Source organism: Patagioenas fasciata, chromosome 3 (genome assembly GCF_037038585.1).
Source record: "Patagioenas fasciata isolate bPatFas1 chromosome 3, bPatFas1.hap1, whole genome shotgun sequence".
Lineage (NCBI taxonomy): Eukaryota > Metazoa > Chordata > Aves > Columbiformes > Columbidae > Patagioenas > Patagioenas fasciata.
Window position 1 is genome coordinate 108,980,347 of NC_092522.1, and position 18,428 is coordinate 108,998,774.

Consider the following 18,428-nt stretch of genomic DNA (forward strand, 5'->3'; position numbering starts at 1 on the left):
CTCAGAAAATTACATAAATTTTTCTGATTTTAGGTATTGTCTAAATATGTATTTTGGATGGAACGCATAGTAGTCATTCATTTGCATATTTTTCTGCATATATAACATTACAGAAATACCTGTGTATTTTACATACTTCATATACGCTACTTATTTACAATACAACCCTTATGCTTTATATACATAAGCAGAACATTGAGACTATTCAGCAGTATGAATTTGCAGCCTTACGGAACTTTGAGAAACAGCATTTATTAAATCAGTTATCACCACCTTTACCCAGACATGCCTGCATGTGATGGCACCTTGTTAACTTGCCAGTCAAACAATGTAGCTTCTGTTGTCTGACCATGTGTTTTTAACCTCTAGTATGTAAGACAAGAAAGGTTTTTCTTGGTTAAGGCAGTCCATTAAGAATTGTTTAAGCTTTTTAAAAGAGCTGTTCAGATAAAGAGTAGTGTAACTGCACCAAATTTATCCGCACACAGCTCCAGGGGCTGAATTATTAATTGCACCTAAATTAAGTTTCAGCGGATACAGAACAAGTTGTGGGGCTAAACACAGGACACCACCCACCCCTTACCATCTTTCTCCTCACCAGCAGATGACATGATTGCTCGCTTTCTGGATTTTTCTTGCATTATAGCAGCATAACAGCACAGAAAAAAATCCAGCTTAGTGTTAGCTATATCCCAATGATCAGGCTGTTCTCTACCAAGAAGAAGCCAAAGACCAGTGGCTTTCCCAGGCAATGGTTCTAACTTTTATTCTCACGTAAGAGCAGTCAGTGAATTTTTCTGCACTCCCAACTGAAGTGGAACATTGGCCAAGAAGTGACAAGAGGAAGCCAGCTGGATCTTCACTACACTTAGCATGGATAAGTTAGTTTAGATTTAGAGATATAAATAAAACAAACAATCTAGCTCTGCCTTAAATTGCTTGCACAGACTGTTAACAGTATCACACCATCCTTTCTCCCTCAGCAAGTAAGTACATATAGATAAACACACTGCTGTCGGGATATGTTAGACACAACCTCAGCTCGCCTGTAGCACCACAGCCATTAGGTGACCCACATACAGAAATGCCTTGGGTGTAAAAATGGCAGCAAAGAAGCCAACAAGCCCGGTTCAGTTAACATTACAGCAGCTCTGGGTACACACAGAAGAACTTCAGGCACACACAAATGTCTAAAAACAATGGAAACTATAAACTACATATTTTAAGTATGTAAGCAAGAGATCACGAGAGGCAGAAGAGTGAAAAAGGAGGGACTATGAATCTCACTGTTAGACTTGGGCTTAAAACTGAGGTCACACTGAGGTTGAGGGACAAATTACAAAAAGGATTTAGGCATCTGAATTCTTCATACTCCAAACATCCACATACCATCAAAAAATACACAAATCAAATTGTATCATTCAGATGTTATTTAAAACCCAAACCTAAAATCAGTTTAAAAAAAAAAAAAAAAATTCAAATACAAAGCCCAGCAACAATTTACTGAGCACTGTACAGTCAGTCTCTCCTACAAGTTATAAATAAACTAAGAACACAAAAGGTCTGTCACGTTTACCATACAGTTAGAGTACCAGCCTGCAAAGGGGGGTGAACAGTACAACGGTGGTGTCATATAATTGTCGTTATTTTTTTCAGTAGGAGGAAGAGCTAATTGAGAGGTTGCAAACTTAAAAAAACCCAAATAACACCAAAAATGAGAAGTTGAAAAGAAACAGTGATTGTAGTGACTCAGTGCCTACACGTAGACTCCTACTGCCATTTCAGAAACAAAAATACCAGAAAAGTCAGCATCTAGCCTGGCAGCCCAGAGCAGCACGCCTCCCTTACGGCCTGCGCCTGGATCTCACAGCCCTATGCAGACGTGTCAAATATTGTTGGGCACCTAAAACAACATTAGACTTTCACATGCAAGCACCTGAATTCCTACCATAATTTTTTTACATATTCCAACAGAAATGCACAAACCGTGACTTGCCACTAGCTCCACTGCTCCCACTGACATTTTCTCAGCTCCCTGTGCAGTGTCCCAGCTTCTCTCCTGTAGCTGTACCTTAAACCCCATCCCATTTTCCATACCAGATACTAAACTGAAAACTGTATTAAAAATCATAAGCAAAGCATGACTATCGTGTCTCACTAAATGAATTATACTCTGTGGTTACTATCAAAATTTTGCCAATTAATTCTTGGCCAGTGTGAAAAGGAAAGAAGTATTCAGCATCACTTCCTCCTCAAAGTGAGGTTCTTCCCTTGATGTTCCCCACAGCCGTATTTCAAAAAGCCCAAGGCAGCCGTGCTGGACTATAGATAAATATCCTGCTTCAGAAATCATGACTTGAACTCCAGTTATCAAGAGAGTGCAGGTCCTGCCTTAATGTACATCTGAGTACTTAAAGGCAACTTAAACCTTTGACTAACAGTAAAATACCTGAAGCTAAGAACAAATCTAGAGCTGTATTTATGAAGCCCATGTTTATGTTACTTTTCTAAAATGACAAAAGCTTTGCAGGTGTGAACCATCTCCAAGTATATTAGTATTATTTGTCACCCATACTTCACTGTCATGTAATATCCCCTTCTTAGAATTAATAACAGCCTATTTTATAAAAACAAGAACAACAAAATCAAATATTATAATGATGAATTTTATATCCTCATGCTTTCATTTGCCACTTTCCAGACAAGCTTCTTGGGGCATCCAAAAGATTAACATCACTGGAGGGCTTTAGGAAAGCACTGTTTAGACAGTCAGTAACTGAAATTTCAATTTAAAAAGCAATCTGAACTCACCAGGTTAATCTATGCATTAATATTCTTCTCGTCCTTAAACAAACACAGCAAATAAAGGAAAAAAAATACCAAAAAAAACCCAAGCAAACAAACAAATCAAAAAAAACCTACCACCCTGCCAACAAATATACATAAAAAAGGTGATGGTTGTTAGGATTTTTTTATTCCCCCCCTACCAATAAATATGCCTGAAATAAGGCTGAAGTCAGTTCACCATACTTTCAGTCATGACAGCAAGTCATTATAAATTGAGCACTGCCACAGCCAGTTCACCTTTTCATTAATTAAGGTGGATGTTATTATGTTATTAACATTAAGCTCTGTACTCAAAGTTCATGTTGGTTCTGGATAATAAGGTGTGGTTTCTTCCAAAGCTTAAGATTTCTTTTAATTTAACTTAAATGCATCAAACCAAGACTTTGAGGTACAGTCCCTGCCTACATAAGTGGTTCTATTCTGACCCCTCCAACAGAAAAAGCTCCTGAAATGTATATTCATGCATGTGGGGGAAAAACAAACAACCCCCCCCCCCCATGCACAACACCTAGAACAAACAAACAAAACACACAAAAAACCACACACACACACACAAAAACCCACCACACACCTCAACATCTTATCCTTTACCAAAATAAAGGATGAGCTTAATCCCCACCTATTTTCATAAATCTAGTGCAAAACCAGCACAATTCAAGAGCACCGAATACATATAGAGCCCTTCATTGCTCAATTAACAGTATTTACTTTATTGTTTGACACAGCAGAAGTATTTTCACAATCTACAGCAAACCTTTCAATTAAAACCAGAGCCCATTTAGACACTGATCCCATTTCCAATGAGGATAAATGCTGTTATTTTTTTTTTCTTCCACCAACATAAACCAATTCCCAGTCCACAAACCAGCTTTTCATCCACAATCCAAACTTCCAGGCTTGGAAATATCACAATGCCCTCGAACAGCAAACCCTGGTATTTTATAAGACTAACAGCCCACCAACATGTATTAAGGGCACAAATGCTCAGGTGAAGGTAACATTTGCACAAGGATTAACCTGGTTTTGTAAGGTGCTCCTCCTGAGCTGAAACACACGTTATCAGTGTTTTGGAAAGACTGCAAAAATTTGCTGATGTATAAAACCTTTGTTTCTTTCAACTGCATCAATACTGACTGCAGAGGTCTGGATACCTCAAATCTGCAGATATTTAATGTATTGTCAGAATCTTGTATCAGTTTCTAACTACATACAAAAAACCCACTATTACACACCAAATTTTCCAAATAGCACCTTTTTTTTGTAGCTCTCCTCCATATTTTTTTTCAGTTGTATGAGCTCTGATCATTTACGAATAAATAGCAAATTTGGTCAAACACCAGTGTTATTGATAATACTTTATCTTCTTGATTTGTTTTCAATAAGTAAAGGTTGTAGTGACAACATAACATTCATGTTTTTCTATCATATGATGAAAAAAATTGTTGCCCTCTTTATAATGCGTTTCCTTCTGTTTCCAGATACAAAAGTCACCTTCTCAACACGCAATGCTGTGGCAGATCTTTCAGTTAACTGTAAAGGGAAATAATTACAGTACTGCTGATATCCGGGCGTCTACAAATCAGATACGGAAAGATGCAGTTTTTAGCCCTTAAGAGCTGGAAATACCATCTTTCCCAAACAGAGTTTAAAGAAATGTGGAATACAGAAGATTTGGATATATAATAATGAGACTACTATAAGTTGGTTTCATATTCTTACACATTGTTACACTTTATGACCACATGAAAACAGAAAAACAAGTTGGAACATCACCGTTACTCATGCTGCAGGGAATCTCACTAATACAAGCATTATCCATCCTTTATGACACTCCATTGTAATTACTTGCTAAATGGACATACTTCATAAACATTAAGCTATCACAAGCCAGGCATTACATGAAACAGTAAATATTTTTAACAATTATTTCAGTAGGGAGTGAGTCAAGTAAGATTCTGGTTAAAGAACAAACTTTCAAAACAGTTGAAATGAGTCTCTAAAATATTAATTTCTGGTATTCAGCAACAGAAAAAAATAACAAATCTAAGTTTCTATAAGTATCTTGCATCCACATCTCCAACACCTGAAGTTCAATTATGACCAATGATCTTCCGATGATTTTCAGCTTTTCCTTATTTACCTGGGAACATTTATTCTACTTCTTTTACCTAAACTCCTGTAATCCAGATGAGAAACATTCTAATAAATTACATGATTCTTTGTTACTTTGATACAAAGAACAAATAAGTGCAACTAGAAAACTTTAAAAGACACAAAAAGATAACTAAAGATAGAGACACAGACATTCTTCTTATTTTTAAACCTGTAACAAATAGAACAAAAAAAAGTTTGCACAAAAGGAGGTCCCTACAGATGTAACCATTACTATAGTACGTTGTAAGAAATACAGAAAACTGGAAATACGCAAGTCATTATTTTCCACTTCAGGCACGCAACGCAACCACCATTTCCAAATATTGTAGCATTTCTATTCTTTTTAATAAAACAACTGAGACCAGAAATTACATCCAAAATACTGGAAAGATGCAAACACGTATTTAAACAAAAACCTATCACCTGGTTAAAAATATCAGTGAAAAGAAAGGTTTTTTGAAGTGTCTGACAATGGGATTTAAGCTTTATCAGAGAAACCACCTTTAAGATGGAATTTAAATATTGCTAATGAACATATGAATTCCAAGAGAAAATACAAAACACACAGTCCTACAAAATACAATGTCAGGTTTCAAATACTTCAAATGAAAATAAACAGAAACAGGTATCAACAGTAAGTTTTTCAAGACATTATAGCAACCAATATAAGTCAGTTCTGTCAAAATCTGTACAAAACACAAAACTGCAGCAAGAAGGTCTACACCACCATCTTATACTGTCTCACAAAGCAAGCGCATTTCTCTGTATCATAAGATCGAGGGTTTGTTAGTCACAGCCACAAGGTGTATGACAAAATCTAACTTCTGGAGTATTTCCACTTACAGAAAAAGTCAGTTGTGATGAAGATTTTTTTTTGTTAAAAAGATTTAAAAATAATTAAGGCCACATTTCAGAAACTATCATCACAAAGAATTTCAAGTAGATTTTAATTTCTTGATAACGAAGTCACTTTAAATAACCACCATTTCAGAACAACGAATAAACATTTATGCAATAGACAAATATATGGGTTTTCTTATGTATTCTGGCCTGATAAAAACCTCCTTTTAATCTTTCCATTTCTTTATTATTTGAACAGGGATAGGGAGGAGAGAGGAGGATGTATCAGATAATTACTCTCATACTTAAAACACTTTTCCAGCAAAAAACATATTACTGTATTACTTCAGCATCAATCCTTTGTCAAAAGTTACAGACCAGAAAGCACTTTCCCGGACTAATTTTTTAGCATGTACAAGAAGTAGCAAAGCCCTGTCCTTACGGGATTTCACTACTCGAAGTCAACTTCTTGAGCCGTGCCCGGTGACAGGACCAGAGGCGATGGGCACAGACTGAAACCCAGGAGGTGCTGCCTGAGCAGCTAGAAACACTTTGTTACTGTGAGGGTGACCCAGCGCTGGCGCAGGTTGCCCAGAGAGGTTGATTCTCCACCCTTGGGGATGCCCAAACCACGCCTGGACATGGACCTGGACAACACGGTCCGGGTGACCGCGCTCGGGCAGGGGCTGGGCGGGGTGACCTCCCGAGGTCCCTTCCAGTCTCACCCACTCCGTGATTCTCCACCTTGGACATGACACCAGACTCTTCCGCCGGCTCCAGCTCCTGTTTGTCTCCCCAACAGGTACAAAAGGCTCCCGCATCCCCGGGGCGGAGCGGACAGCGGTACCGGGCCGTGCGTGCGGCCCCCACGGCCGGTGCGATGCCCGGTGAGGTGTCCCCGCCACCCACGGCCGATGGCCCTGCCCGCCCGGCGCTGCCAGAGCCCCTGGGGATGGGACAGGCAGGGCAGAGCGGCCCCGACAACATCCAGCCCAGTCTAGGGCCTGGCCGACACGCCGCCCCTGACCATTAATCCCCCTCCCGCAGCGCGTTCCCTGGCCCCGCTGCTCCCAGGCAGTACCGGGGACGGGGGGCCCCGCGGCGCCCTTTGTTTGCAGGCGGGAGCGCCCCCTCCCCCGTGCCCTTTCCCTGTCCTTCCGCGCCCGACCCGCGCTGTCACCGCTCCCCGCCTTCCCCTCACCACTCACCTCACAGCCGGCGGGACTCGGCCCCTGCGGGCAGCTCCCCAAACGCGGCCGGAGCGCTGACAAGGAGGGAGCAACGCCGAGCCCTCCTCATTTCCTCAGGGCGGCGGCGGCGGCCATCTTGTGTCGCTCCGCCCTCCTCCCCACCCGGCTGGTCACGTGGGCTGGGGCGGCACCGCCGCGGGGCCGGGCGGCCGCTGCCGGGCCCTGTCAGCGCGCCGGGGAGCCCGCAGGGCCGGCGCTCTAATTACTGTGTGTAAGCAGCTAATAACGGGAATTAAACAAAAAAAACACAAACAACCCTGCGCGGCAGCGAGTCACCGCGCCTGTCCCCCGCGGCGGGAGGAGGCGCTGACTGAGCGGACCCGGGCGGTGCCACAGCCGTGGGGAGCGCCCGAACCACAGCGCCTCAGCATTCACCCGGGCTGCTTTCTGACAGAAAAGGGGGGGAGTTTTTGTTAACAGTTGCCGTCTGATAGATAAAACAGAAGCGTGGTGAGGACTGCAGCTGGTAAACACGGGAGGAAAACAAAAAATCTTGCCACAAGCCCTGATGTTCAGCAGCGGCCACTGCTGCCATGGCCGAAGCGTCTGTGACTCCCTCAGCCCGTGCTCTGTGTGATGATCAAGTGCGTCCAGTGACCGTAACAGGTCACTTCCATCTTCAGCACAGTCCAAATCTGTGATACCAGAACGCTACTTTATTTAATTCGTTTGGGTAACTGGATGAGAGATGATCTCTAATGACTACAGTAATAACATCTACCCCAGAGCCCACAGAGACTGGCTTAAACCGGGGATGGTAACAAAGGGCCACAGCCCTCATGTTCAATGCTGCAAAATTAGGGATAAAATTTAGTAAGAAAAAAGGGCGGATAAAAACAAACCAACAATTTCAAGTAATTCTTACCCTTTTTGTTTAGTTACCTCCGTAACAGATGTATGATTTTTAATCTTTTAGTTTTTAAACAACTGAAAAGTTTAACTGCCACAGTAACCAAGCTTGTCTCAGATACAAAATCGCCCCACTATTTCAGTTTTCGACATCTATCCAAAACAAATATAAACTGAAGATTATTGCTGTGCTTTAATTATTATTCTACTGATTGTAATTACTATAATACTTGAAACTGTTTTCTTTTCTTCCTCCAATTTCCTCAACTTAAATTGATAAAAATCCTGATCATGCAACATGTATATTTTTGCCATCTGACAGACTGTTACTATGAAGAGATGCTGTTATGGGGTAGAGCACACAGGCAGCCACGTTACTTACAGCTTATCAGCCTAAATGGTAAAGTAGGCAATGGGGGGTAAATCAGGAGGATTTGATACAAAGGCAAACCTGTTTCAAGCAAAATGAAAGCTGGTGTAGAATTCTTTCCAATGAAATAAGTTACTAATTACCAAGCAAGTAATTTAGGTATCTCATCAGGAAATCACTGGGAAAACATTGCTTTATGCATGTGTAATACAAGAGTGTTTTTCTTTTCAGCTCATGCTCGACTTGTATTTAAATTTCTTGTGACAGCAGAAGAACTAGAATAAAAGTGCAGAGAGTCCCTTTACTGCTAGAGTTTATTTATTTGGAGAGATAATTAATAAACCCAACAAAGAAATAACTCTTTCGGTACCAGATATGACTGTCCTAGGAAGATATGTAAGATGCACTAGCAAACCTTGCCAAGGGTACAGGTCTCCAACTCTAATCTACTAAATTGTTTGAAGACAGCTTCCCCTAGAACTACTTCTGTATTCTGTATCAAAACATTCTGCATGTTATCAGGAAGTTATTCAGATAGAATTAAGTTAATTACAGGCACAGGAAAATATCTGCTGGCTCCAGGATGTTCTTAATCAGGACTCTTTCTGTGCAGTACCTTACAAGAGCAGAGTTAAAAATCTCTGTTATAAGAATAATCATATTAATCAAGTCTTAACATCCTGAAGTAGCAACAGAAGGCTTTTACCTTACTCTGTTCAATTAAGTTTTTCACTAAACGCAGTTCATTAACATCCTTTTCATACTACTGACCCACACCATTGTGAATGCGCATTTGAGAAGGTGATTTTCATGGCAGTTATCTAACATTTGGTTGAAATGACAGAAACAACCAGAGCTTCTATGAAAATCAACAAAACCACATCTGTAGTCCTTTATGTAGAAATGGGAAGTATTTTTAGGTTCCACGACACAGCTTGCTAAAAGAGAATTCTAAACACGCAAGACTGAAAAATTCATTAATACAGCAGGGTCTTTCAAGAGACCAACACACACATTCCAGTACTCCTCTAGGGTGGGACCATTTGCAGAAACAGATCATTGTAAAGATATCTTTACAAAGTTGCATGGGCTTAACAAAGTTTGTACTGAAGCAGAATTAATACCAGAACAAGAGAAGAGAGAAAAAGCTCCAGTATGAGATAGGAAGCGATGGAAAGGGCCCTTGTTTAGTAGTGACATATAATGTCCCTTATTTTCTATAACAACCTAAATGCACATGGTGAAGAACTTGCAGGTCACGGAGTCTCAGCCTGTGTTACTGTCACCAGCCAACCGAAACTGCCGTACTGGAGCTCTAGTACTCAAGTTTCAAAAAGCAAAAAAACGCACACGTACGGCACACATTTGTTTCTGCTGCCCTGGAATCATCAATTAAACAAGCAGCTTCTTCAAAGCATCAATTTTGATTTGTTAGTTATGTAGTTTCCATGTATCAAACTAACAACATCTGAGCTGTCATATTTAAAGATAGTGCATAAGGCAGCAATATACTTTGACATGGATACTGTAAGGCTGTTTAAGTACCTTTCCCAAGTAACGAGGCTAGACTTGAAATTCTGTTTACCAGCTCTACTGGAAATAATTATATGCATGTATTTGTATATAAGCTCAAGACAACAAATGGGATAAAAGCAATTTTGAAACAGAATACTCCAACTAACATAGTGTAAATGCATGCACTGTAATGTTTAGTAATCTATACAGTAAAGGAGAAGCTCCATTAAAATAAGTTTGTTCTTTAGGCCTCATTAAAGCCAGACAGACACCAAAGAATTTAGAATAACAACTTCACTTTTTTTAAACTACAGTTTAATCAGATTTAAAGACACAAATTAGAAAAAAACATTTATAGGCAAGTTAAAAACACCTTTAAAACATAAGAGCATGCTGCTTCTGCAGCACTGCTGAGACAAATTAGAAATCAGTAATTATTAAAATATCACAATCACAGTGTAACTAACAGTGGTATTTTCATTTTACCATACACCAACACTTAGTTTATGGATCTGTTGAAAAATAACACCTTTTTAAAAAATATATATTTTGCAATAATAAAAATGAAACTCACCAACAATGCATTATAATCTGAACCAGGAAAGGCAAATTTAGGAATACTGTAGCTATCCACTTTTAGGGGTGCTTTCTCACCTTAACACATGGGTAGTTGGAGGCATAACTACTTCTGCATTGAGGTATAACTATTCCCTTGAATGTGTAACCAAGGCAGGAAAGAACAAAGTTTCATATTTTAAATTCTTAAATTGAATAACTTATTACAACATCTTCAAATAACTCTATATTTACCCATCTTACACTATTTTTCATTCAATACATTTTGAATGTTCTCTTCTAACTGATCTAGAACACATCTGAGGTCTGGGATTTAAGAATAACTACCTAATTACTATTGTATCATTTTGACACCTTTGTCACAGTAAGACACATCAGAAGATTCTTCATAGAAATAGTGAACACCACTGGACAAAAGAAGGTACAAAGAAATGATGTAAAGAGAATTGATAAACACATAGAAAGGCAAAATACGCATAGGCAAATACTCCTTAACTTATCATGACAAAAGGCTGTTGCACCTTTAATACATCATCTGGCGCTATTCTGATGACCGGTCTGTCTCTAGGCACGCTGATTCTCTATTTTTTGTTTCAGATTACATCTATTTTTTGTTTCAGATTACATCTATTTTTTGTTTCAGATTACATCTTCACCGTTTCAAAGCCTAATCTGAGACCACAGACCACAGCTGTCTGTTCATATGAAACCTAAATGAAAATCCAGCTTGGGGTACTTCTTCAGAGGACAGAAGGAAGGAAGATTGTGCAGAGGTCTCTTTTGCCAAGAGGTTTGTTTGGAATAAGGTGCTGGACTGAGTTGCTATTAATAGGAAAACTTTCCTCTGAAAGTGGCCCTAACTCAAATTTCAGTCATATATCTGAAGTCACATTTTGTATTCGTAGCCTTCAGCAGAATATCCTGTAAGGGTTGGGTTTGCAACTGGGCGGATGAAGCCCTTTACTTTTCACTTAAAAGTGTAACCAACAGTTTCTGTTTTCACTTTAGGAAGCAGAAAGCTTAATACTCTGAGAACAGAGCCAAACAGCCTTCAGCAGATTTACTACACAATTGGGGGGCTTAACACTGGCCTCACATAAATATTGATATGCCCTATTTTAAGTATACTTATGCACACTATATGTAACTACAGTTTGTCAATTCATAACATTTACACAATGCTTATATGGATATGCACATGGATTTAGGTAATCTAAAAACGTCTAAAACCAAAACCAGGGCTAAGTCACTGGACACATAGCTAATATACAGAAGATGATGAAGTGGAAAAATTTTCTTTTGCGCACTTGTATAACTAAAGTGAGCAAAATTATGGTTTAAATATTATTTAATGGGATGAAAATTATTAACAGTTGATAGCTTTTGTAAAAAAAAAATGCTAAAAACTCATCTCCAAACAAGTTTTTAAGAAATTAGTGGGGTTTTCTTTTGTTTAGTTTTGACTGTCATAACAAACTGTTGCAATATTTGCAGTTCTAACCTTGCATGGTGACTTCGCGGATGCCTGGATTGCACGGTGTTTGCAAAATGTCCAGGTTAAGACAGCAAACACATCAAAAATCCACATATGTCTAGCATAGAGCAGCTGCAGCCTGGGTCACAAGCAAGTAGATCCTCTGTCAAGCTCTGCATGGGGGTTCCTGTGGCAAACCCTCCCAGCCACCTACAGGACACGGTCCCACCAGATACTTCTCAGACAGCTTTTCAGCCATCACTATGAAGAGGGTCAAGACCAACAGTGCCAACTAGCTTAGATCCAGACAGGTCTGGTCAACTAACGAGAGAGTATCTACTTAGATACATACTCAGTATAGCATTTAAGCACTTGTTAAAGTACTTACAGCCAATTGATTTTTGTAACAGGAAATTTAAAAATACTCCCAAGTGGTCTTCTGAGTGTTACTGGACCTAAATAAATGCATAAAGGCTAATCATGTAATGACATGCTGTGATGAATCAGCACAGAATCAGTGTATTTTTTCATACATAGAGCCTGCATTGTGTTAAAAATCCTTAAATTTGTTTCCATCTGTTTTTCAGCATAAATGGCAATATTTCCGAATTTTCATTTGAAACGAAAAATTCTCAAACCTGATTTGAGAATTCAATGAGAATTACAAAGTGAAAGACTTAAGGATAATGGAAATGAAGGCCTAAATTTTTGTAAATTGTGCTTTTAAATTTCTTTGTCATTCAAAGCCAACTTAGAAAGTTGAGCATGTGAAAGTTCACATGTAAGTAACAATGACACATTTGCAGGCAAACGCAAGGACACATTTGACCATGTATTTAAACAAATTGTTAACAATTTGTTTGCAAAGCTTCTGAGATAAAAGTTCAGGCTTTGTTAACGTTACTTTTGATATGAATTTGACAGGAGGTGAGGATTTCATAAAGGTCTCCTCTGCCTCAGAGGGCATTTTACCACTAACCAAATCAATCCTGTCAAGAGAGGCACAGCTACCTAGTGTGCATCCTGTCACACAGCCACAGCATTTATAGTCATATTGCTTATGCCCACAGGGGAAACAGAACGAGTTATTTAAGTGTAAAATTATTCTAATAAATAATATATTGGTAAAACTCATACCACAAGTCAGTGTAGAGCAGGGAATACACAAAGATCTCTTCATAAATTCTTCTCACTAATGTATGATTTGTTATCAAGAGCATATTGAAATGCATACCAATATTTTTACATGGTAATATATTTTAAAATGTCACCTATTACTGAAATCTCATCTACATGTCAACGTAAGGAATGGCCGTGGAAGAATTAGCTTCCTGAATTAGAAGGGCATATCTGTAATTGTAAAGCCTTCCCAATTACAACAGTAGTAGGCACCACTGGAAGTATTATTTAAATATAATATATATCTCTCTTTCATTAATACAGAATCATAAAGGTCAAAAAAAAGCTTAAGCAAGCAAATAGTTACTATCAGGGTGACTACACTGACTAACTAACATTTACTCATTAAGTGCCTGAATGAATTGTTCACAATAGGCAAATATCTGCAAAGCACCATAAAATTATGAATGATATGCTGTATTTACTTTTCATAGTGTGCTGATCTGCAATACTGAAAACACTTTTACCTCTTGGATATACATTAGTTAGTAAGTGAAAGAATACTCAAACCCATGTTTCCTTCACGCCCAAAACATCCCTAGGAAATGTACTTTCTACTCTTTTTTTCAGCAAGAGCAATACTAAATTGTCGCCATCCTTTCAAATTCAGTATTATAAAATATGTGTAAAACCTAAAAATTACCTAAGCATCGGGGCTGGCTGCTCTTGATTTTCTGACTGAGTGGATAAAAAGGATTCAGTGCGATAGCAAGGCAGAAAACTAGTAAAGCAGAGGGAAAGCAACAACTACAAAACCCCAGTTTGACTAAAATCAGAGTGCTGCCATTAAAACAAAAAAAACCTCTTTCCATAGCCTCCCAAGACAATTCATTTGCATTAAGAGCAGATTTTCGTTCAAGTGCTTTCATATTGAGCAATGACATTTAAAGGGCAAATTCTAGGACACTACACTTAAAAATTAATTATGTGCAGAACTAATTAACTATCATAATCTTCTTGTGTTGCAATTATTTAAGGGGTTGAGATCATAAAGTAGTTGTACTGCACGCAGACACCAGTCACATCCAGTTTTGAAACCCATATCTTGCCACTTGCACCTGACTAAAGCCTGTATGTATTTTCTTACCTGTTTTAACTTCCCCATATACAAAAGCTCTGAACAAAACTCTATCTGTGAATTCACTCACACTGAAGTACCAGTCTGCATTATCCTAAACATGCTGATTTTTCTGGGAGTGCTTACAACTGTTTTTATACTTCATAATGAAGAAATAGGAAGCCTCCATCGCACATACGGGCACAGATGCCAAAACAAGAAAACAAGAGTACCAGAACATTAATGGGGAAAATGGCACATTAGATGTTGTACTGGCATCCAAAAGTGCTTGTTTGGGTAGATACGTGGACTGCACCAACAAGATGAATTTAAGTTCAACACCAACAAATGCTGAAAGAATCAACCCTAATTCTACTTGCCCACCCAGAAATGTGCAATTCTAATTTATTTTATGTAAATGTCCCTTCAAGAACAGGAAGTGGAAAAATGTCTTTCCTGATTCTGTATGTAATAAGGATCATCAAACATAAGGAACTAGTGTGCCCTTGCGTATAAACAACAGAAGAAACCCTAATGCCATTCCAAAGAGGCAGGTGACAACCACAGCCCCATGGTAAAGGGAGGTCCACTTGGGTAATCAAAGTAAGGATTTAGGAGTCACATTATTGGGGTTTTTTTAAGATAATACAACGAACATCTTTGCTCATCTAAACAAACTCATCCACTTCCATATTTGGTTCCCCCTTTCTAACTGTGTGGGTTAATTACTACTAACCTACGTGTATGGAAATGTAGGTTACTCTCCTGGAGTTTTAGGCAAGGAGCCCAAGGCCAGACACAGAACCGCCACAGCAAGGAAACAGCTCTGACCTTACTTAGGATCTGGTTCTTTAAAGAAAGCCAAAAGTACGGTGACTGTTTTTGCATGGTACTATCCCCAAAGCTGAGAACCATCACTGCACTTCTGGTACTAAGAATATTCACCCCACTAGTGCCAGATTATTTGATGAAAAATTTAATGTTCAAAATATTATGACAAAATTTTTCTCATTCATTTCTAGGTTATTCATCAACAAGCTGCATTATTTTTCTCTGGTAGTATTTTGTGTCAGTTTTAAAGCTAAAAAAACCCATGTGGATAAACAGTTTGTGTTTACTTAAAAAAATTACATGAAAATACAGAATATAAGCAATTAAAATGTAGCCCTTTAACGGTAGTACTCTAGCAGGGACCATCATCACAATAAATAGTCTGGAATAGATATAACCACTGCATTATTTCCTTGATGCACTTCCAAAATTCGGTAAGTCAAATATTCTGAAGGATTTCTTTCTTTCACTGTGTTACCCACAAATATAGTGTGAATACTGCATCTAAAATTCTAATTTAAAGAAAAAGCTTTTTCTTAAACTCATACTTCTTGGGATAAAGGGCCATCAATTATCAAGCATACAGAAATTGGTTCTGATAGCAATTTCACATTTGGCTACCTATGCACTAGAGCTCAAGGTAATTTTGCTATTTTGTACTGAAAGCAACGTTAACTATCTACTGTATGCGTGGGAAATCAAAACAACTTTAAGTATTAAATACTTAGGTATTAAAAATCTTCTGTTGTAAAACAGTTCTATTCTAGAACAAGTGTTTCTGGTATTTGAGGGTAAAAACACGCTTTCATTGAAATCCTGGTGCTTGCACATAGTCTTCTGTGTCCCACGGCTGTCTTTCCTTTGTTGGCTGCAAAGCCCACCTGGCAGTGTTTCATTTTTTTTAGGTACTTTAAAGTAAAAGAAACCTAGATTAGAGCTATGAAGCCCTGGAAAAGGTGAACCTTCAGGTGTTTTACTTTTTTTTAATCCATTCAGAAGGGCTATGTGTAATTATACTCTTTATCAAAGAAACCTAACTATAATTTGGCATCAGTAATGTTTACAGTTCTGTAATGTACTGTAATAGTTTGAGATACTTTAAGAAAACCCTCCAAATACTGAGATGCTTATTGCAATTCCCCTTTAAAGATTCAAAAGCCTTCTAATGACTTCACGTTTCCTATATTTTTCTTCTTTATAGCATATAGTATTATATATTTCAAATATGCTTTCCACATAAAATCAAACTTGAAAACACCCACTTAAAAACAATATTTCAGTAAATAGAGGGTTTAAGGCAAGTCATTCATTTGGAAAAATTCATTTCATTTGTTAATCCTAGATTGACACAATTTTATTCCGCCCCATCAGTGCCTTGGGATACACAACGTACATTCAGCAAAGGGCACACATATGACCCTATGGACATACGCTGCAAGTCCTGAGTGCCCATTGAAATAATGGTAATATCTTTATATAAGGCGTGACCCACAGGGACATGGCATGGGAGGGGTTAATTTGTTTTGTTTCCAGTCTTGCTATTATATGTGATTTTCCTAGGTAATGCATTCTTTTCTTACTAAAGATCTTTGCAAACAAATACAAACCCCTTTAAAAGGTGCTAAAATGGGTTTCTGAAAACATACAAAATATATTCATCATAGTATTTCCTCAATCACTGTTTTAATGCTTGATATCTGCAGGTTATTTCTTGTTTCTGGCCAAAACTATTATTTGTTGTGGAATAACTGTTCTTTTGCAAAAGATTTTCTTCTTCTAGCTTTCTGGACCACAGAGGCTGGACACTTTCATGCTTTTTACTTCCTTTTTGAGTTCTTTTCAGTGGAAATACCAACAACACCAGGATGCTGGCAATATGAAGACAGAAATAGCAGGAACTAAAAAAGAAACAAAAATAATAATTCAGTAAAACTCTGATCACTCTTACAGGATGCTTAAGGAATAAGCTGTAAAAACCTACTTGCGTACAATACTTCGCACATAAGACAGAAAGACATTTATAATTCCTTTACGAGCAGTCATAAGGGGGAAATCAGAAATGAAGTCTTTCTCACATTGCTTAGGGCTGTAACAGAGATGTAAATGAAGAGAAGTCGGCCTTCAACTTCTTTTCACAAGTTAACTTTTGGGAAGTCATTATCTAAGCTTGCTATAAAACAGCTCCCGGACGTACAGGAATCTCAAAGGTGCCCTCTGTTTTTGTTTATGGTTAGTGCTCTTGTTTGTTTGTCTCTTCCCCTGCCCCAGGAAAAATAAGCCTATTACGACAGGAAAATGAGAGCACTTTATGGTTTCCAACACACAACACAAACTATTTTTGAGCACTAGAACAGAAATACAGTTTGCTCAGCTAACAAATCAATCTTACCTTTATCACTAAAAGAGCTTCAGAAATGTTATGCCACAGAAAATACTTCTATGCCAAGTTAAAGAAAAAGGAAAGAGGTAGAATGTGCTTACCTGTAAAAGGTGAAAGAGGGTTTTACAGAGAGCAGTACAAATGGCACAACTGTGTAACTTATTGCTAATTGAGTTGCCATCCATGTTATAAAATCATAACATAGTTTAACAGCAGGAGATTCAACAAAATAGTGTCTGATATTGTTTCTTATCTGAAAAAACAGATAATAGTAAGTCAGCTTAGGAATAAACTTTGAGAACTATCAAAGTGTTGGTTGCACTTCTACAAAATTCATAGGATGAATTTAAATGGTACAGTTTGGTCAAGTATCTTTGAACTATTCAAAATGCCCATCAACTTCAACAGCAGTCAGTTGAAATCCCTGCCTTTTAGGATAGGGCGCTTCACCCAGCACTGGAATTTAAGAAGTTAGGAATGTAAGCATTTAGGAATTTAAGCAGAATTTAAGTAAATGAATCCACCCTCTCAATCCCATGCAACTTTGGACTGTTTGTCTGAACAAGGCAAACACGCTATTCTACCAAGCCATTCTGTAAATATAGTGCTGGAGTAAATGAAAGCCAGAATGCTTCTGTTGAAAGCCACTTTCAAATACTTGCTAATCGGATATGTTTTAGGAGAAGTAAGAATATACAAAATATCAGTTCTAATGACATATTTCAGGAGTCTTAATAACAACTAAAATCAAGTGGGACTACTGTAAAATGACTCAGTTTTCTATGCCGAGTCTTTTGTTCATAAAATTCTGCTCCAACAATGGCATATCAAAGGTATTAAAATAAAAATCCAAAACCCACATGAGTTTGGGTTCAGTTTTATTTAAGTCTTTCATTAAAAATACTCCAGTAGGTCTTCACCCCTCCTTCCTTCGACTGAACTGTCACCCTTGTTCGCACTCTTATTTGCTGCCAAGCCAAGATGGGCTCAGTTCAGCCTGTGTGTAGCTTCATATCTCAGTTGCCACCTTCCAATCACCTCCACTGAGGCCACAGTCTCTGGAAAGTTACACACCAAAGTACACAGTTCAGCTTCTGCAGCCTTCA

General features: G+C 38.3%; 2 protein-coding genes across 4 annotated transcripts in view; both read right to left on the reverse strand.

The window, feature by feature from the left end:
* Positions 1 to 7,206, reverse strand: part of KIDINS220 (kinase D interacting substrate 220) — a 74,056-nt gene extending 66,850 nt beyond the window's left edge. For all 3 annotated transcript variants that reach the window (XM_065834340.2, XM_065834339.2, XM_065834341.2), the window contains exon 1: positions 7,050 to 7,206. The gene's annotated coding sequence lies outside the window, so the exon portion shown is untranslated. The remainder of the gene's footprint in view (positions 1 to 7,049) is intronic.
* Positions 7,207 to 11,781: 4,575 nt separating this feature from the next.
* MBOAT2 (membrane bound glycerophospholipid O-acyltransferase 2) overlaps positions 11,782 to 18,428 on the reverse strand; it is a 97,425-nt gene continuing 90,778 nt past the window's right edge. Inside the window, exons 12-13 of the mRNA XM_065834342.2 lie at positions 17,424 to 17,575; positions 11,782 to 16,840 (exon numbers count right to left, since the gene is read on the reverse strand). Of these exons, the coding sequence (XP_065690414.1) occupies positions 16,618 to 16,840; positions 17,424 to 17,575 (375 nt within the window). The 3' untranslated portion in view covers positions 11,782 to 16,617. The remainder of the gene's footprint in view (positions 16,841 to 17,423; positions 17,576 to 18,428) is intronic.